The sequence below is a fragment of the Drosophila bipectinata genome, chromosome 3L, assembly GCF_030179905.1.
Source record: "Drosophila bipectinata strain 14024-0381.07 chromosome 3L, DbipHiC1v2, whole genome shotgun sequence".
Lineage (NCBI taxonomy): Eukaryota > Metazoa > Arthropoda > Insecta > Diptera > Drosophilidae > Drosophila > Drosophila bipectinata.
The window spans coordinates 4,761,961-4,783,680 of NC_091738.1; the positions used below are offsets into that span (position 1 = coordinate 4,761,961).

A 21,720-nucleotide genomic window follows, 5' to 3' on the forward strand; every position below is an offset into this window, starting at 1 on the left:
AAAGCAAAGTGTTGGTTTAGTTGTTGACCAGAGACAAAATAATGAAATGTTTGTTTGATTGCCGGTCTCTCTCACAGACTGCCCTCCCCCCGTCCCCAAAATCGAATTGATTTTTCACCTGCTGACTAATAACTTTTGTTAGAATAGAAAAATAAAAACCTGGGAAACATATATATGCATGTATATAGGAACGGTAAAGGACAAACAAGCAAACACAGGAGCGGACAAATATTTGGGGAGCGGACACACAGGAAATTGTTGCATCGAGTTGGTCATATTATGTAAATCACTGCCATTGACAGGAGCCCAGTTTGGCAACCAGATAGTTGCCAATGGCCTGTGCGAGTGTGTGTCTGGGAAAACCCCGAAAACCACTTTGGGCCCAACTTATTTGTGGCTAACAAATTTGCATGCATTGACGCATCATCATCATCGCAGTTGCCAATTCATCCAACTATATATCTAAGGATGTGCATGCGACCTCCTCCTCTGTGTATGTGTGTGTGTGTATTTTGGCCACTTGCCGGCTGAGTTTCCCTTTTTTTGTGCCGAGTCCTTGCCACAAGGACAACACGAGAGATGCAAAAGTCTTCCGCAAATCAATTCAATGGGGGTGGGCGAGAGAGGGTGTGACCAGGACTTTGTCCTGAATGTGTCGGCTTAAATGTCAATTTGCTAGCCAGGACAGGATGGAGAGGATGCTATCGAAACTAAAAGTAATAAAATTCAAAAGTTGCTAGGCTTTCAGAGTCATCATTTACGATTCGACAGGATGTATTGATTAACAAAATAAAAAACCATTAAAAAGAGAATATTTCATAGAGTTGCGGTCTGTAAAAGATTTTTTTAAAAAGTCATAAGCTTAATACCTTGATCCTTACTAATGCTGGTTCATTTTCTCTTAAAAAAAATGTGAAAGAAATGTAATATTTTTCAACCCAAATTTAAACAAATTTTTCTTCCCTGTCCATATTAGTAGATTTTTAGCAATAAAACTGAACTGTCAGCAAAATAATACTCTTGTCCTCTATTCAGGGTCCTCATTAACCAAATTACCGCCACGAATTCAATCCTTCTTCAAAGGACCAAAACCGAATCGAAACCACTGAGTGCATTCAGTGGCTCTGATTATATTTTTGCCGCCAGTCAGGATTTTGAGCCGATCAGTTTACAGATTTTTGCGTGTCAACACTGTGGCTACAATCCTTTTTTTCGAGGCAGGTTCAAGGGTGTACTCGAATAAGGACGAGGCTTTGATGGCCACTCCTGGCACATTGATGCCAATGTGTCGCCTCATTAGGCCACTGACGCAGTCAGGAAAAACCACTGCAAACATACATACTTACATACACAGACTATACGCACAGAGTCCTTCTCATCCCGGGCCGTCAATAGGTATTTGGGGTCTAATTACAAAACACAAATGCACTATAATTTCAAAACCCAGAAGCTTCCTGCCCTTTTCCCTTTTTCAGCCCCATTCATGATTTTGTAATTTAAACGGCAATCACCTCTCTGTGGCCCCGCCTCCGGATTTCCCCCGATTTTCCCTGATTTTCCCACTTTTCTCCCCACCATATGTCAACCGGCAGCAAACAAACTTCTGTCAGCAAAATCATGCAAAATGTGACACCGAGCGGGGCAGGGGCACTATTTCGAGTGGATTTCACAGAGCTGGAACAATGTGTATCCTCGCCTGGCCGATCCTTTTCCGAATCGAACCCAGCCCCCGCCACCCTGAAACCCTCCTAAGTTCTACTGTCAGACTGCGTGTCATTCAAAGTTTATTGATTCGGATTGAAAGCCTGACATTTGCACATATTTCACAAATTTTGCGCTTTTTTAAGCGGATGATTGCAAGCTGGATGGGGTTCGAGTGGTGGAAGAGAGTCTGTTGGGAACTAATGGTTCAACGAGATTTCCATTGTGATTTATAGCCAATTTTGTAACTGGTAATCCCAAATAATTGAAGGGACTTAGTAGGTTGTAAGGGGAATAAGTAGGGGAAGTTACAATGAACATATGAGGTCTTAAGAATATCTAAAGCTTCTAAATAAAGAAACTATTGCTTAGTTATAAGGAAGCTATACTAACTAGAAGTAGGATATATTAAGTGCAGTGCATCTTGTAGAAGTTCCTTAATTTCGTAAAAAGATAAGGACTTTCCAGGTTCATTTCTTAAGCTACTATGCAAATGCTAAATAAAAATTCTTCCTTTGGCTTACTTTCTTTTCACTCATTTATTACTTCCACTTTCTCCGACTGGCTTTCTCCCTTTCTTCTTTGTTAAAGAGAACTCTGGGGAAATATCGTCCAACCAAATTGAGGCACAAAATTAAGAAAGAAATCATCTAAAGGAAATGCAATCTGTAAGTGATGCTGCCTGATTGGGTTTGTCTGCTTTCATTACGACCTTGGGATGGCTTCCGTCCCATCAATGAGGCGGGACACCCCCTTAGTCCCCTCTCCCTGCCTCTCTGGGGCAATCATACAGACCATTTAACTTTAACGACAGTCTCAGGCGAAGAAAGCAGAAGGCGGAGAAAGCTAGGCTCGCTGGCCAAACTTCTCCACTCATTACAATTATATTTGCGAAACTTTTTCAGCATATTTTTCCAGCTATTCAATTTCTTGGTTTTTGTCGACTCGACTTGGCTTCAAGTGTCGTCTTTCGTTTATTATTCATATGTTTGTTTGTTTATCGAAGCAGGAAGGAGATGGGCTCCGGAATCTGAAAAATTAATAGAATCAAGGTGCCAATAGAAGTCAAGGCGGTCAACAGGATGAGGGCTGGGAATATTTATGGGACTTGTAATGAAATTGCCACTGAATGAATTCCCTTTTGGCCCTCTGACCTTTCAGACAGCCTCAAATCGTTTTTCATAACCATAAATTGGTCGGCAAGGGGAAATCAGGAGACTAAAGGGCAAGTTCCAGTCTTTCAATCGCCCTTTGTTTGAAGTTTGAGTTGTTTATTTTAAAAAGGAAAAATCTTCATTGAATGAAAGGTTGTGGTAGAGTGATATTTATCTTGCAGTAATATTTTGTTTTAAATTTAATATTAAGGAAAATTATTTTTTAACTAGAAACCTTCATTGTAAAATTGTATTGTAGAAACCAAAATTGTATAAAAATACAAAAATTATTTATTTTTTAAGAAAAGTATAAATAAATAATTCTAAATTTAATTTTTTATATATTTTTTAATAAAACGTGATGATATAAATAAAATCATACACATACGCCACCTCAAGTTTGTTACAAGAAGCACAGACCTCCATCGCGCTACCGCTTTTGTCGTCTAGATGGCGCCAGCATATGCGTGGGAGTCTGTCCTTTTCGGAGTTTCGTTCAAATTCTTGAAACTTGGTTTTATGGTTAACTTTCAGTGAAAGGTCCTTTAAGCTTTAGACCATAATTCTATAAAGCTCATAAAATCCTGCCATTTGAGTCATTTTTACTCTTGGCCAGGCCAAAAATATTCACATAATCACCCACCTTTGCGCAAACCAGCTACCACCTTCCATTTCCGAACCCTAGCCATCCATCAAGTTTATTAGCTCATAAATTTACACCAAATAATCCCACGGCAATGGAACAATAAAAATTTATGCTCATTGCCGAAAGAAACTGTATATTTAGCCTAAAATAAACAAATGCCAAACTCGTTTAGAGGCAAATTGCAGTTCCAGCTTCAATAAAATCGGAAATCAATTCCAAGCCACAAAAAAAAAAAACAAAACATTGGCTGAGTCATTTCCAATAGCATCACGAAATGGATAAATCTGAAATCTGGCCGAAGGTGTCATCTTCAAATCAGCCAGAATCTAGCCAAAGGTCGTCCTTACTTCGTTCGCACGAACAAAAAATAATAATACAACTAAAATACAAGTAAGTTTTAAAAAAAATAAAAAAAAACAACCAACCAACAGCAGCAAATTGCATTGAGGCTAGAGTTGTCGGATCAGTGAAGCGTTTGATAAAGGTTTTTTATGACTTGGCCATTTTGAGGGGGCCTTTGGCTTCTCGTGCCGCCGTTGTTTGTGATTACTCGAGTAGGTACTCCTCGTCGTACTCCACCACTTTGGGTACCCAAAGCTTAAACTCGACCCAATTACAACTTGTTTGTTCTGACTCGAACACGAGAGTGAGACATCAACGCGCCATCATCCTCAAAGTCTGTAAAGTCTACGAAGTCATCGCCATGATCATCGGATTTGCCTTTTCTGCAGATGGCCTTGCCTCCAACTTTACTCCAGTTTCAAGCCATACACAAAAAAACAATCAATTTATAGCCAAAAAAATAAAAGAAAAAAATCTAAAAACAAGAACTTGAATGGCAGAAGTTGTGGACCACATGACGTATGCGGAATATTTGTGTTTTCAACAGATGGCTTGCTCTTGGAATTCTTTTAGTTAATTCTTAAGATTTCTTCTAATTGTTTAAAAAATAAAAATATATAAAACAAGGATTTATGTAACTAAGTAGATTTTAGATATGATTTATAGACTTGTACAAATAATGACAAAGAATGTGTCTATTGTTTAAAGTTGTTTGTGATTCATAAACAAAATAATTGCACTGATGGAATCCAACACTTTTAGCCAAAAATACCTTAAATTTATCTGCACAAAAACAAAAGATACACAAGATAGTCAGTAATTCCCACTTAGGCGACCACAAGACAAAACCAATTGTTGCACCTTGCTGACAATTTTGGCAACTGCTTTTGGACCCGATTCTGCCGGCCAGCATCTAGTTTTTGTTAGCCAGACTCTAGAGTTGCGAGTTCAACTGGCCGGCACCGAAAGGTGATCGCCGCCAAGAGGCTACCAGAGCTGACCCTGTTCGCACCTTGTTATGTTCCGATCCAATCCAACCAATGCAGCCCAATCGGATCCAATCCGATCCGAGGACTGGCATTTCGCAGAGCTCCGTCATAAGTACCCACGACGTATCTGGGTAATGTAATCTCTAGCTCTTCTCGCTTATTCATGGCATTTTCTGTATGAAATTTCCCCTAAAGCGGTGTCTATCAGCACCATCATTCGCCTCCTTCACCTCCGAATGTTGAACTTTGCAATCCGATCGGACAGAGTTCAGTTGGCCTTCTAGCGGTTGGCGTTTTTATATTTTTGAATGGATCTGCCATTAATTTCAATCATCTTCAGCAGCTTTTGGTAGTTGGTGTAATTGGTTCTCCTTTTGTGTTTCTTCTTGTGAATTTTCCATTTTTTGATTGTCACTTTTGGAGAATAATTTGTGATATATGAATGGCAATTCAATCAATTTTTGTGGCATTTTCTTGAGAGGTATTTCGTTAATGACAAATTGCAGTTATAAATTATTTTTAATTCAATTCTTTATGTTTTAAAAATAATGTACAAACATTAGTCAACAAATGGCCAGACAATTCATCAACTAAAGAACACTTCTGATGAAAGAAATCCTGTTCGAGACCCACTTTTTTGATTCACATGCCCCAGTTAAATTTTAACCAAATCTTGGTAATTCCGCAAATTACAAATTTGTCACAAATTGCCAAATATTTCTGCAAATCAATTCACTTAAAAGTCACTTGGAATGACTGAATGACTGGCAGGTAAGGGAAAAGGGAGGAAAAGTATCAATCAGCTTCGAGTTGGGCAACTGGAACTGCGACTGGGACTGTAAATGAACTCGACTAATCCGCAAAAGTGACAAAACAATTTCGCAAAACAAAAGCAAATTCGCTTTTGACCCATATGCGGCAGATTCTGCACTTCGTTGGCCATCAAAAACGAAGAAAAAATCACTACAAAAACAATTCAGTGGAGGAGCTTCGGGTTGATTTCAAAACCCATCGACAATTTGCCACAATTTGCAGTTGAGGTGAAAACTTAACAAAAACAAGAAAACCTTTTAGCTCAGATGATGTATGAGATCTGCTTCGATTTCGCACGGAGAGTGGAGATCGGACCCGAAACCAACTAAAAAATGTGGAAGGAAGGGGCGGAGTTGCGCAAATCCAAGACAAAGACTGGTGATGATGATAGATCATGGCTCGGCTTTTGGTATATGGTTTTTGTTTTTCATTTTGGACACCGGCGGATGTGGCATGTGCCACGGCTCCCCAAGGAGGATGTTCTTCTCCTTCCACCCAGATACCAACTATACTATACGTTCGACTTGGAACCAGACTGTTTAGCATATTCATTGTTGATTGCAGTGCCATGATAATTATCATTCCTCCGTTGGAACTACAGCTGGCTGATGTTCTGCCTTTAATTACCTTCCTCTTCTGGCTTTGGCTTTTGCATAATTGCATTGTTGTTGCCGAAATCGTCATTAGAATTTTTATTTGCACAATAATCAACTCGTTCCAAAGTCATAAAAAAAGAACCAAAATAACACCTCCTACCACCCCCAAACCCGAGCCAAAGTGCATTGTTTTTGTGCAATGGCAGAGAATTTTTTTACGAGAAGCAACAAACTCCGAACCAGAACAATGAGATCTAAATGCGTTTATCAAAATGTTTGCGGTCTGTTTGCGGGAGTTTTTTATTAGGTGGGATTAGATGGGAGTTAGAGGGGGGTTAGCTATTTCGTTACCAACAGAAAATGATGATGACGGGGTGGCTTCACCGCCGGATAATCCATTGGCCAAGTGATGGATTAACTGGCCGAGATGCAAAACGGATTACAGCCAATGGCCCTTGATCCAGTTGGCTTGGAAGATAAATTAAATTTACAAAATAAATTTGCATTTATCTGCCGACTGGACAAGAGGAATAAAAGGATTTCCTCGTTGATTAGAATCTATGATAAATTATTGGAGCTATCCATAGCAATACAGTTGAAATTTGACCAAAAACAAAACCAACTCAAAAATGTAAAATTTTTCAATTTTTAAGATGGTAAAACTCAAATAGCTACGCCAATACTTGACGGATCCTGAAATGTTATACCTTCCCGACCTCAGAACTTTGAGTAGCTCCAATCTGTATCAAAACATGGCAATACAAAAATTAAACCTTTTTTCGCAATTTTTTCAAGGGGTACCATCATGATTTTTGCCAAAAATTAACTAAAATTTTTTTTGCTGCACTTTTCTATTCTTTTGATGCAGATCGATGGCGATAGAAACTGTGACTCGCAAATGGTATTCCGTTTTTGAATAGGTTTTTAAATAATAAAAATATTTACTAAAAACTGTATGGAAATATTCGATTTCAGCCAAATAAATAAATGTCAAAAACGTGGTACCATTTTTCAATTTTTTAAATAGAAAAATGGGTATAACTCGGCGAATACTTGGCGGATTCAAAAACCTTATACCTTCCCAATTAAGGGGCTTCGAGTAGATTCATTCTGTATTAAAATCTGGCAAAAAAAAATTTGACCAATTTTTTTTCAATTATTTCAAGGGGTACCCTCATCATTTTGGCCAAAAATTACTAAAAATGTTGTTGGTTTTAATTTTTAGATTTTTTTATGAAGATCGATGCCAATTGGAACTGTGATTTGTAAATTGTATTTCGTTTTATAATAGGTTGTCAAACAGTCAAAATATTCGCTAAAAAGTGTCAAAAAAAAGCTTTAGTTTCAACCAAAAAAAAGTTACCAACGTTGTTTCAATTTTTCAAACGGAAAAATATTTTTTACTCATAGAATTCCGATTATTATTGGTAATGTATAGGTTTCCCTAAACGATCTAGGCATTAAAAGAAAACAACAAACGTTATTTAGTTTACAAATTTAAGCCTTAAATACAAAAAACTCATTAATAACCTTTTAAAAGTGAACCTCTAATTGTATCACATTTGAAAACCGTGCTCTGTTTAATGTTTATTTACTATCGATTGTAACCAGAGAGCAGCCAACACTTGTGGTTAAAAAACGATCACTTAGAGGTCAGCTTCGAACGACCCTGATGTAATGGCATTAAAAGTGTAATCCAGTTCTCCGCACAACCGAAGACGCTTTGAGTCCGCTTCGCCACTTCCCAGAGCACATTAAAAAACATTTCTAAACCAATTTAATAAATTACAGCATTATGCCCATTAGGCTGCCAAAAGAATGGAAACGGAAAAGCTGGGACAGAAGTGTCATATCATAGAGACGGGAAGCCGACATTTATAAGCCACATAATTACCTGATCATTGTTTTCGTCACGTATTAAACAATTTTCAGCACCAGCCAGCTAAAATGAAGAAGCTCTGGGGACTCGACGATGATGATGCCTCTGAATGGGTATGACCTTCGAGCGGGTAAAAGTCAAGGTCGAGCTGAGTAAATTACCGCAAGCCCAGCGTGTGAAATCATTGGAAATTAATGATAGTTGGGGGAGGTTCGAGATCTTCTGGTCAAATCGCTTTATTGTCGATTAGGAACAAATCAATTGGGAAACCAGAAACCTGCCGGAGAAATACTTCAACCACGACCAACGCCTAATGATAATAAGTTATTTTACGAGAAGTCCATAAGGCAACTCTTGCCCATTTTCAGTGGCCTGGTATCGGCATTTTATGGAGTGCAGTGCAACTGCAACCAGCACTGTGCTGATTAAGGGAATTTCTCACACAATCCAACCGACGCCGAAACTCGCTCACAAAACTGAAAACTGAAAACTTCAAACCAAAAACTAAGCCACGAAAGACGTTTGGCAATGCTCGACTGCAAATGCAGTGCTTTTCTCGAAGGTGAACCAGAATGCGGTTGTCAGCTCCGACTCCGTCTGGGTCCCAGCCAGGTCTTGGGTCTCCGGTCTCCACTAGCCTCCGTATCTGTTTTGGTTTCTGTCGATGGCGATGTCTCAGCCATCCAGCAATTGAAGCGCACTGAATGAACCGGATTGCCACCGGATTGTGCACATCTTTTGAAAGTGAGCGGCTGCGACTCAGACTCCGACCCAGACTCCGCACTGCGGCTGCATCAATTCTAGAGCAAATGAATGTCTCTTGCCAAAGGCAGCGATGAAAATTTATTGCAGCATTTTATTTTAATTAGTCTAATTTATGATAATTTTTGCAAATCGAAATTAAATGCTGTCAGAGAATGAGGAAAACGGACAGGAATTGCACAAGTTGCATCCGTTGGGAGTAGCTGAAGGTTGTGATGGGAATCCCTTCCAATTACGAAATGAGAGTAAATATATTTAAAGCTAGAAATAAAGTTTACATATTTTTTATATATTTTTTTTAGAATTTTTCGAAATTTTTTTTTTAAATATTCCTTCTACTTCCAATATAACCATATAAATATTAAACCTACCACATTTTAACTTCTTAAAGTCAAGTTTAAATAATAGCTATTATTTACGTTTAAATACTTTCCTTTTCTTCCTATTATTGCTACCCCGCTACGCTTTCCGCTTATTTCATTTTTCGAATCAATGCCAATCTAGTTCGTTGCCTAAGTCTTTCGTTTATCCGGCGCTAATGAGCGACAAACATTTCGCACTAAGCTGGCGACAATTAAATTGAATTGCCGTTAAGTTGGCCAAGTGGCATCATCAATAAGCTGAAATTTGCACTAATTTCTGTGCAGCTTTTTGCAACAGAGCCCCCGAGTCCGAGCAAACATCAACAAACCGCGAAAACAAAACAAAAGCCGATACAATACGATATCGTATTGAATACAAAAACAGAAAAATTCCCCCGAACTCTCATGAATGAGAGAAGTGCCGAGTCTTCACAAGATTCACGATGATTTAGATTTTCCAGCTTCAGCTTCAGCTTCGGCTCTTGGCCACGATGAGGTTGCTCTTTGGCAATTCCAGCGCCATGACGCGATGGATTTGGCCGCTAACCACCAGCCTCGCTCATCTCTAGAGAGCCGTCAGGCCGAAGAACGAGCCGAGCACCGCACCGAGTATAAAACTAAAATTGATGCGAATTTTTTTACAACTTTTGTATCAACTTCAAACGCGGCAACACGTGCAGAGCTCCAACGCCAGCTCAGCTCCTCCGATCCGTGAAACCATTTGAAGTGAGTCCGTGCGATCCGATCCCCAGAGATACGAGATCCGATCAATAAATAAAAAGTGTGTGCTTTGTGTGCGCGGCTAAGTGCGTGGCATTCAAATTGTGTGCTGAGAGTTGAGCAATAAATTACGCAAATTGGTTCCCATGGGGTGCTGCTCCTCATAGGGGTACACAAAATAAGAATGAAAGTGTGTTTGTTTTTTCTAAACAAGGAGTCCTTTGGAACTTACCAACAAACAGGATAATCTTTATACATTTTTTTTAAACACAAACTGATTGAAAAGGGGGCATATGTACTCCTTAACCTATGACTTTCAATTTTGAATGAGAATCCTTCACAAGGATAATCTAGATCAAATAGGAAATCCATTTTATTTATTTTAAAATACCCAATAAAGGCATAAATTGAATATATTGATATTTAACTGAATACATTTAAAAGTAATTTTTAAAACAATTCATTGAAGAGAGAGCCCAATCTAATTTTTAGGATAGTTTTCTGGATATAATAAAACAGATCTACTTAAAAAAGTCTCCAAACCTTCAAAAAACTTTAGTTTATTCCTTAAGCTTGCTAACAAAAAAAAATAAACGATAATTTGGTCATTCTACCGGTAAACAATTCAAGTTATTATCAATTAAGATCCCCAAGAAGCATCCCCTGAATGCCCCCCTCACAAAAAAGTGAATGCTGCAGCTGCAACATCGCAGCAACATCCATTAGGCATTGCGGTTGCCTCCTCTCAGCACTCGACCCCAGCATAATAGACATGTATATATAAAATCTAATTATATGCCGCATAAGCCAATAAACAGAAGAAGAGGCTGCGTTCAAAGTTACCTTTCTAAAAAAATAAATATCTACAAGAAAAACCGAAAACTGAAAATTAATATCTTCAACCCACTCGACTCGTTTTCTTTCGATTTTCGTTTTGTATTTTTTAGATAATAACGAAAAAAAAATCCCATTTAAATTACGTATTACCAAAAAATCACAAAAAAAAACAAAATCACAGACATCATGGCAGCGGCAACAAAAACAACAAAAGTAAGCAAATCACCGCTGCAACATGAAAAGCCGCAGCAGCAACATCACAGACGGCAGCAGCAGCAGCAGCATCTTCAGTGGAGCCTTTGCATTTTGATAGTCGTGTTCGGATTGTTTTCGCTGCTGGCAGGGAACTGTGTCAATGGGGTAAGTCGACCTGGAGCTGGAGCCACCAACTTCCCGATCTCGAGCCCCGAATCCCTTGATCCCTCATACCCCGCAACCTTCCTTTCCGATGTCTGTTTAGTTGGCTTTTATGGCCAGCAATTACTGTAAATATTATTTGATGTGGCCCATAAAAAGAGTTTTTACCAGCCTGGGAAATGGCTTATTGAATAATTTGGCTCTGCAGTATCTGAACATTGATTTGACAACTTCATTGGCCGTCTCTGTTACCATTTGTCTGGCTGTCTGTCTGTCTGAGAGTATCGTTGCTGTATCAACATGGGCAGCAACATGGCCTACACACGCAAAAAAGTGTCATCTGAGATAATTTTGTACATTCGTTCCGAGTAAAAAGATTGCGCACACCATTTGTCTCTTGTTTGATAGGGATCTGAGCCAGCAACAGCCGCAACAAGAAGAAAACAACAGCAACATGCAACAACAAACTCCCACGGCAGCAACAATTGTTGCCCAAAAAAAAGAGCTGCTGGCTCTGGCCATCTTCCCCTTCCCGCATGCGGCATGTTGCAGTGTTGCAAGTGCAGAAGACCCCAAAGAAGCTGCAGATGAGCAGACCCCGAGGGGGGTGTAGCCCAAACACGAAGCCGACAACCTGTCTGCCAAAGTGTTAGACAACTTCTCACGTCCCGGCCAAAAAAAAAAGATGCACATTCGAAAAAGTAAACTAAAAGCTGCCTCTATTTCTTTTCCTAAGAAGGTGTCGTCATGAGTCTTTCTTCCACTGATCGATACTCTTTTTTAAAAAGGGTTGTTTGGTATTTTAGTAAAAGGGATAATTTTTCCAAATCATATAGTAGAAAACTTAAGGTTTTCTAAAATAAATAGAGCATGAGAAATCTTAAGAATCTTCTCTTTCAACTGACATAATAAGCATATAAAGAATGATATTTTGTTATAAATCTCTTTAAAAGAATTCATCAAGATCCAGACACAAGAAAAATATATAAAAAGGGACATCAAAACTTAAAGAACATCTTAAAATCCAAAGAAGAGTAATCCCTTTTCGTTATCCAACCACAAAAGACGGGAAAATACCTGTGTTACATTATCAATTAGCCTTGGTTGCCCCGCAGCCGTGCTCGGCAAACAAAAATAAAAGGAAAATGCAGGGAAAATTAACCATTTTTCCATTTTCCAGCTGTAGCTGGAGATGTCCAAAGCTGGCTTAGACTCGTCTGCATGGCAGCTAGTTGGTATTTAAAGGAAAATGCTCTGGCCAAAGGTTGAGAGTGGCGGGAATAATTGTTGCTAGAGGGTAAAAGGGGGGTGAGGAGACGAAGTGGGCGGTAGGTGGTAGGTGGTGGTTGGTGGGAGGAATATGGGGTACTGGGCTTAGAGTTACATCTTGTCTGTTTTTTTTTTGGGTTACTGAGCCATTGGGCGGTTTATGGCGTTTGCTTTTGTTTGCAGTCTGGTTTGCAGTTGGAAATGTTAAAAAGCCCAGGAAAGATATTAGCGTGAAAATTGCAAGTGATTTAGAAAAAGTTTAAGCCCAAAAAAATAGGAGGCTAAAATGGAGATCAAGCTAAAGAAGAGTATGGCAGGATAATACGAGGGTTTTAAAGACTTTAAATATATAGATTGTAGAACTACTATTATAGTTATTATTTGATTTTTGTTATTTTATAAAATCAGTTTAAAATAAATAAAGATTAATGTTAAAAATTCTCTGTTTACAAAAGTTGAACTCTTAATACAGTATTACATTATCTTCTCTATACAAAACCTAAAAAAACATCTCCCTATTCCCATCCCATCAAACTCTGCACATTGCCAATCACAATCACTTTCGGCCTGTTCCAACATCTTCAATTAGCATAAACTCAGCATTAACCCAAATAGACAGGCGGCTTTAACCCCTTGAGGACCCGAAGATGCAGCCAAAGGGAGTGAAATTTATTCGAGCGTAACGCCAGCGCCGGAGGCAACAATGGGAAACTGCATTTCGGATCAGAAATTGAGGCAAGATCAAGATAGATGCCACGATGGGCGAAGATGCAAGATGCAACGAGGGGGCGGCACAAATGAGACTGGAAGGGTTTGGATAGATTGGACTGGAAAACTATATATCCCCAGAAGAGTCTCAAGGGGTTACAGATGGGTCACACATCTGGTGTGTGTTTTGTGATCCGTGTTGCCTCAAGTTTATTGTTTTATTTTGCTCTTTTGGGCTTTCATGGTTTCGTACGCATGAGATTGACAGTCGGTTGTCACATAGAAGCCTCTCCTCCCCTCTGGCCCATTGCCCCTTCCCCCTGGGTTATTTGCAACTATTGCAAGTGCACAATTTTCAACACTCACTGGTTCTTTTGTTGGTTTTGTTTTTTTTCCCCCCTATTTTTTTTCGACAGTTTTTTGTGTATGTGCTTTTTGGGTTGTTGCATTTGCATTTTAAATTCGTTGTTTGTGTGGCAATTGTTTCAAATTTTAATTTGTTATTGTTTAGAGTTCATTTTGTTGGTGCTTGAGCAATGTGTGGCTGCCACCAGGCATCACCTACCCCACCACCACCACCCACAATTGAAGGTCGCTGGCTAGCTGAGATAATTCACACGAGAGCATCCATAGCAGCCATAAAGTCATAATATAATTCCATATTTTGTGGTTGAGAGATTCGCCATTAAGTGCATTACAATTTAAAATAAAATTTGCATTGTAACTGATATGAAATGGGGGTTAATAGTATGCAGGTTGCAATGTAGGTTAACGATTTGTCTAATAATCTATGCTCGCTTTTCTATTCCCCAGCAAATTGATGGCTATATTGCTGGAGAGGATTATCCTGCCTATGACTCAGTGCCCAAGGGTTTGGCTTTCAACTGCCAAGGACGTCAGCCTGGCTACTATGCGGATACAGAGACCCGTTGTCAGGTGAGATCTTAGTCCCTCGACTATCTCATTAATAATGATTTAATGTTAAACTATGATATCCCCCTAGGTATGGCATTGGTGTCTCCACTCGGGCCACCAGTACTCGTTCCTCTGTCCCAATGGAACAGTCTTCAACCAGGCCGTCAGAGTATGCGATTGGTGGTCGAACGTGAACTGCGCTGGATCGGAGCAACTATACCAGAACAATGACGAACTGTATCGCATCCCCGAGCGCCAACAGGCGGCTAATGATGTATGATATGAGGCCGATGATGAGTATAAGATTGGGACAGCAAACGGAACCAGACAGCGCGGCGGCAGACAGCGGCAATTTCAAAAGCAACAACAGCAGCAACAGCAACATCAGCAACAGCAATCACTCAACAACAATATAAGCAGCAACAGAATCGTAGATAGCAGCAACTACAATAAAATGACCAAAAATAGTTTTAGAGGTAGCATGAGATTTACCACACCAAGTACCAATCCTCAATCGTCATACTCATCATCACAGCAGCAACAGCAACAGCAGCAACAGCAGCAGCAACATCAGCAGTATCAGCAACATAATTCTAGTAAAAATAGCGAAAGGAAATCAAAGCCTAGCAGTAGCAATAAGCCCAATAGAGTTAGCCATAGAGATAGGGAAAACCACCAAACTAGATCTAGGAATCGCACTAACAATAGCACCCAGCCAGGCCAGAAGAGGAAGAATCCCAACAGCAATACTAACCCACAACAACACAGCAACAATAACTCGCGAGGAAAACAGCGATACAACACAAATCGATTCGAAAATGATGCAGAACTCAAGGACTACAAGAGCAAGATCAAGAACAAATACAACATCGATTATGATCATTCTTTGGATGAAGAATATGAAATAATTGAGGCCATTGAATGAGTAAAAAAATAGCTTTGTTCTTGTTGTTGTTGTCTCACAAAAAAACTCTGAAAATTGGCGCTAAAATAACAATCATTCGAATGTTTCCCAAAATTATCTTTTGTAAATAAACATAAAACACTGTCATTGTTAAATACACACAAAACATTTCATAAAACTATAAAATTGTAAAAAAATATAGAGATTGTGATTAAAACACAAAGCTAAATAAAAAATTTAAAAAGTGAACGTTGTTTTTAAAGCAGTTTTAAGCTTAAACTGCTTGTTAGTGATGACACCAAGGTTTATCATGGCCAAGCACCTTAGCCGAGACAAGCTCCAATCAGAGGCGGTTTAAATTATGAAAACAAATTATTTAAAACGAGAATATTGTTTATAAAAACAATACACTTTCACAATAATTTAATAAAATCTTGTAGATTAAGTTATGCTTTAGTTAAGTCAAGTTATTAAGACTCTTTAAAGGGTTCTTAAGACTTAGAAGGCGTGTTAAAAAAATAATTTCCATGATATTTTATCACGAAAAAGCTACCAAAACAGCTGAAGTCTGACTTTGGAAGCGATGTTGAAAAACGTAAAAACATTTAAAAAATAGCTTTAAAAGTGTTGAAAAACAAAAAAAGGAAGCAGATGATCATATGGCTTTTTAAGCTTTTGATCCGACTGGAAAGAAGAAGAAAGATAATTTGTGCCACCTCTAATTGTGTTTTTTGTTAAATGTTTTGTAGATTATGGATTAGGAGATAATCGACTTGTAAGTACAGCAAACGATGATCTTTAGTCTGATGAAACTTTGGACTTTGAGGGGATTACTTTGGGAGTACCCTAAATAGTAAAATCAAACCTCACCCCCTTGAACTAACAACTTTGAGGGAAATGTACACAAACGAGGCCTAAATGGCCGGTGAATGTTGACTTTTTGATGTTGAACTGGGAAGAGGAACTAGACAATGGTTGGCAAACATAATAGATTGTCTAATCGCCCTTCACTGGATTAACATCTCTGCTAATGGTTTTTTAAGAAAATGTAGGTGGCATTGCCTCTATAGGAATTGGAATAAAAAAGTTTCCTTAAACAAGATCACTTATAAGAGACATTAACCCTTCAAAAAAGTGTTGACTTTTTCCATAAAACGTAAGCCAAACACCTTCTCTAATCTCCACCAGATGATTTTATCCGTAAACCCCCAAAACCAAAAACCCAAATCCATTTCAACACATTCAAAATTTAAATGAGGAGGAAAACGGGGCAGAAGAAGTAGTTCAAGTTTTGTATGCCACAACGGGAGACTCCATTTCCGCGTACAACACTCCGAAGTAATCACTGGTAATTATATACCATATATACACCAAATACACCTACGCAACTCCAGTCGCTCGTGCATAAGATATAAGCCTCCAGCTGCGATGCGGAAATATCGCTTTTTAACCAAATGAACTGGCCAAGTAAGACACATAAAATCAAAATCAAAACCAAAACGAAGCCAAAAACCTAATTAAAAGTCAATTTCAATTTCAGTCATTAACCGAAACCCGAAAAACCCGGCCCGGCGGGTACACAAATAGTTTGTGACATACTTTTGGTATGACACTTGGTCTACCGACCCTACCCCCTCTATTTTTTGTTCAAGCCACCTTGTTGCAACGGAATTATAAATCACAAAATGTTATTTTTCTTGACCGTTCACCGGTGGTCACCCACATTCGTTTTTCCCTCCACTTCGGTGCACGCTTTTTAATGGGTTAGACGACAGCAACAAAGAAACTGGTAACTGGAGTCAAGTTAACACCATTTGCATTATGTAAGGAGCTTAAACAATATTTTTGGCCCTCATATGTTTTTTTTTTTTTGTGTCTTGGTCTCTTTGTTACGGGCTGTGGGTTGTGGGAAGTGTCCACTAATTAATATGCAACTAAATAATTTACAATGTGACGCGAATTTCATGCAAAATATTAGCAGAAATACGAGACAGTCGAGGAAAAGAGGGCCATATATAAACGAGAAATTATTTAATTAACTCGACTTGAAGATGTTGAGAAATTGTCTTCAATAAATTGCGCAAGTTTAATTTATTTACGAGATGTATCTACAATGATATTCAAGAACTTTAAATGCTCTTAAAAGAAATTTCTTAAAAAAATATTTGTAAGTTTTAAGAAACTGGAAACTTTGTTAAGAAATGTTACTGTTTTAAAGGACTTTTTCAAGACAGTTTCTAAAGATAGAACCTCTCGAAATTGAAGAGCCATCGTCCAGAGAATAAAAAGCAGAGTAACCGATTCGGCAAAATGTCAGAAGGTCTCTCAAGGTGTCTGGCTCTGGTCTCGAAAAACCGGTAGATCTCGTCTGCGTCTCGAATCTCCATGAAGAAGAGTCTTCTGCGAAATCTTCTTGTCCATTTGCCGGCCGACCTGTCACAACGAATTCTCCTCCAGCCTCCGGTCTCCAGCCACTCGGTCTCCGCCGAGTCATGGTTGATTTTATGCGACAGTTCAACTTCAGCATTTGCCATTTTTTGCAGGAAGCGTCCCAAAATCCTCCCCCCGCCTGCCTCCGAAGGCTATTCATATTACCATATTTGCAACTGGTTTTTGTATATGTTTTTTTAAAAAAGACCACTGCAGTTTGGGATTTTTTTCTGTTTCGCATGCGTTTTGAAATTAATGCAAAACATTTCTGCGATCTGGCAGCCGGAGGCTCAATACCCAGTGCCGGGGCTCCCGAACAGGTCCCCCGTCGGTTGGGGCTGAAGTTGATTTGTGTGCTTAGTATAATTGCTGCGATTATCGAGTCTCCGAAGAGGAGTCTACGCAGTTGTCGGTTGGGTAAGGTTAAGTCGGTTTGCGTTTAGCGATTGTCAAGTGTATTCAAATCCGAAAGATGCAATCTCCCCCGAGTTTTGACTGGGGTTTGTCTCGTCTTGACGACTGGCAAATGCCAGTGGCGTGGGCCAGTCACAGGGGGATCTGCGATATGAATCAAAACTCAAATAATCATCACCACCAAGGTTGAACTAGCAGGTAGAGTGGACGTCACAGGTGACTGATCTTTGATCCATTTTGATTGGATCTCTTGAATCGAAAATGGATTGACCAACAAGTGGGATTAGAGACGTTCATTACCAAGGTCGTGGGGGACTGGACACTTTAAAATTTATTAACATCATATAAGGTCAATGTTTCAGTCAAAAGTGTAATAATTTTTGATGAGTTTATTTTGGGAACACACGAAATTAATTGACTTAATGAGTGGTAGAGGGAAATTGATAATGAGTTTCTGTATAAATTTTTGAATATTAAAAGGTATTAATTATTTATGAAGAAATTAGCAAAATGTGTGCAGTACATCATATTTTTTCATTAACCTTTAACATTTATTTTTTATTACAAAACCTGGGCTTGATTCCAAGGTTTCCCCTTGGACAAATTTGATCTTGTTTCCCGTCCTAACCATTTATATATTTCGATTTAAATATTCAATTAAGGCAAACACCAATTTCCTATGCAAATCAAGTAATCTGACCTGCCCCAAGACCCATGAGATATCCATCCCATCGGTCACACCTTGTGCTCCAATTTTTTGGATCACTTTTTCGCAATCCAATTTGTTTACCCTTTCGTTCATCTTTTTGTGTCTCTCTAATTAATTTTCGATCAAATTAAAACGAAATTTGTTTGTATGGCGTTTCAGGGAGCTGGAAACTGAAGACCGAGACTGAAACCGAAGCCGAAAATGATTTTAAATCTCTAAAAACAACGGCGCTGAGAAAGAAAGAAAGGCCACAAAAGGCCCCCCTAAATAATAGAGCCGTGCTGCTCCACAAAAATTAGCATAATTAAGGTGCCTACCCAATGGCTGACCATTGAGAGATATCGAGAAAAACACGCACTTTTGTGCCGCGATCATCAACACTATCGAATGCAAATGAGCCCTCAACGACGGAGGCGACATCACTCAAGAGCCGAAAGCGAAATGTGCATCATCAAGCCCCAGACCCGAAAGCCAGACTCCAAAACTTTGAGCTAGCCATTGCATAATAGGGCCCAGGCTGCGCCAGCTAACCGAACACGACCTCATTTACAAAATCGCAAGCTTTGATCAAACAGAAACTACACAACAAAACTACAAAAGTAAATAAGTAAATAAAACTAAAAAATACACAACAGACTCCACGTTTTGCATGACGTATACGCAACGTGGGCCGCAATAATGGATCTAATGGAGCTGCTGCATCAGCTGGCCTGGAATGTCTTCGATATCTTCAAGATCTACATCAAGTTTGCCCTGCTCACGCTGGTCTTCTACCTCATAGCCGAGTGGTACATCCTCCGCTACGGAGCCGAACTGGAGGCCCAGCTGGACGCCCATCTGGCGGAGGGGGCTCCGTTGCGTGAGGGATCCCCCGAGGAGCGGCCCGAATCGAACAGCACCCTGAGCAAGGTGCTGCGCTTTGTGGTGAACTTTTTCATCCTTTAATCGAGTGACGGATCGGGCCACTCAATCGAACTCGCTCACTCAATCACAAGCTCATGGCGACAAGGTCAATCTCATCGGCAGCTGAATCGGTTTATGCGATTTTGTGCTTTTATTTCGCGGAATTGCAATTCGTTTCAGCTACCACATCTCAAGGCCCCTCCCCGTCAAGAGAATGTAACCGACCACTTTTGATACAATCGAACCAGTTGCATTTAACCAAAAGCAGAAAAACAGAAAAACAAAATCAAAAGCCACCAAGTAAACACAATCTTTATATGTAATAAACAATAACAATAAGGAGCTGAACAAAAAAACAAGTTAAGCGACTTTTTATTTCGAAGGGTACCCAGGAGGGGGAGATACATATAGTATGGGAAATATACTTGGTACCTCTTGAGTAAGCAAATAAGAATAACTCGAAAAAAAGGGTGAGGCTGTCACGTATTTGGGCTAATTACTGAATAAGCCAACAAGAATTTTTGAGTTAAAAAGTTAAGTACCCATAAGGATATGCAAATGTTTTGTTTAACAACCTTTCTTTGTGCGATCCTTGTTATTTTTCAGTTACCACCTCTTTTTGAAGTGCTTAAAATTTGCACAAAATTGCAGTTTTTATCAGGAGTTATCTAAAGCATTTGATTGGGGAGTGGGGCGTCTATTGATCGGTGGTCGACCAGTTAAGTAGTAGTTACAACACGTAGTAAGCTACCTGCCACCAAAGTGGAATACCGGTTCAACAAACCGTCGACCCACACAACCGCTCACGAAAAAATATAACAGACACATAGACTCGGTAGCCAGGCGACACGGTGCTCTCATTCTCATACGAAACAGATACAGATACGGATACACTTACAAGATACAGGAGGGGGAAGACATAGATATACAGATACCTAAATCTGAAACCGAAGGGGGCATGCATGCGTTTGTGGCAAGATGTGAGGCACACGCCGTTAGAGATAAAAAAACACTCGACAATTCCGCATGCTACAGATACAGATACAGATACCGACTTACGAATATTGTGGCCCAGAGCCAGGCTATGTTCCAATTTGAATACGTTACCAAGTCGTTACCAAGTCAGCCGTCTAAGCGGTAAGTTCAGTTCAGTTGAGTTAACTCGAGTGGAGTTTAGTTTTCGAATTCAACTTTCACATGCTATGCGGAACGAGCGCAGATGCAGTGCAGTGTTATTACTATTAATGCTGTGGCTGCTACTAGTACACTGAGAGAAATAATTGAAACTAATTTTTAAAGAAGAAAAAGGAAGCAGAGGTCCTAAATCATTAAATCTTGAAACCTAACCTGCAGACTGATTAATTTTATAATTATAATCCTAATAAGACTTTTCTTTATGTGTATTATTAAGCCAATGCTACAGTACCTTGTGACGTAATAAGACCTGAAAGAGACAGCTGCAGATAGACCGAGTTAAGGCCAGAAAGAGATAAGGCCAAAAGCAGCAGTGAACGGTGCTTGATTGATTCCATTATGAGGAGGGTGCCGCGAAATGGTTTGCATTATTTTGCATTCGAAACGAATTTCGATCTGGTTGCGAGTGAGTTAGGCATTTGGTCAATGAATAGGCTCTTGGCCATAGCAAAGTGCAGTCTTGACCAACTACTGTTGGCCGGCCAGGCATTTAATTGCCAAACGAAGCGAGCCACTGAGCGGCTGAGCGACCGAACGAACCACGCGGCGTATGCGCAATAATTCATGAGGCGTTTAAATAATTTTTGTTTTTATTTACTGCTCTGTGAGTGTATTCGAGTGTGCGTATCTGAGTGGTTGTGACTAATGCGTTGGCAGATGTCTTGAGTTCGTTTTGGGCCAACGCGGTTCATTAATTGAACTGTAACCGTAATTTGGTTGTGTTATTGTTACCATTATGTCATTGCGGTCAGGCGAGTGAAAGAGGGAGAGAAAAGCATTTAAGCCACTAAAAATAAACAATGCACACCGGCATTTTAGTTGCTAAATCGATAATGGATCATGATCCATTGGTTAAATAATCAGTAATCTATTGTGGGGCATTCAATTAAGGCATTAAAAATATTGGGGATATTTAAAAAGCATACAATTAAGAGTTAATATTAAGAGAGATAAGAGAATTTTATAAATATTTTTTCTAGAATAATCCTATTTATTATTCAAAATTAATAAGCCATATATACCTAGCTGTAGCTCACACTTGCCCACCAACTGCTGTGATAAGCCCGTATTAATTTCTGTTACATTTTTTCCATATTTTGCAAGAAATGAGACAAA

General features: G+C 39.3%; 2 protein-coding genes across 2 annotated transcripts; both read left to right on the forward strand.

Annotated features, from left to right (window-relative positions):
• Positions 1 to 9,886: 9,886 nt before the first annotated feature.
• Positions 9,887 to 15,029, forward strand: LOC108127561 (GATA zinc finger domain-containing protein 14). The gene is given in 4 exon segments (XM_017244689.3): positions 9,887 to 9,970; positions 10,912 to 11,161; positions 13,949 to 14,071; positions 14,139 to 15,029. Coding segments are annotated over 3 exon segments (1,134 nt in total). The 5' UTR covers positions 9,887 to 9,970; positions 10,912 to 10,987; the 3' UTR covers positions 14,976 to 15,029.
• Positions 15,030 to 15,616: 587 nt separating this feature from the next.
• LOC108127574 (uncharacterized) lies at positions 15,617 to 19,769 on the forward strand. The gene is made up of 2 exons (XM_017244705.3): positions 15,617 to 15,729; positions 18,667 to 19,769. Exon 2 carries the CDS (start codon positions 19,186 to 19,188, stop codon positions 19,450 to 19,452), a length of 267 nt encoding a protein of 88 aa, XP_017100194.1. The 5' UTR covers positions 15,617 to 15,729; positions 18,667 to 19,185; the 3' UTR covers positions 19,453 to 19,769.
• The last annotated feature ends 1,951 nt before the right edge of the window (positions 19,770 to 21,720 follow it).

Excerpts from the sequence above, each read along its gene's own strand:
- LOC108127574 (XM_017244705.3), top strand. The coding sequence starts at position 19,186 with ATGGATCTAATGGAGCTGCTGCATCAGCTGGCCTGGAATGTCTTCGAT.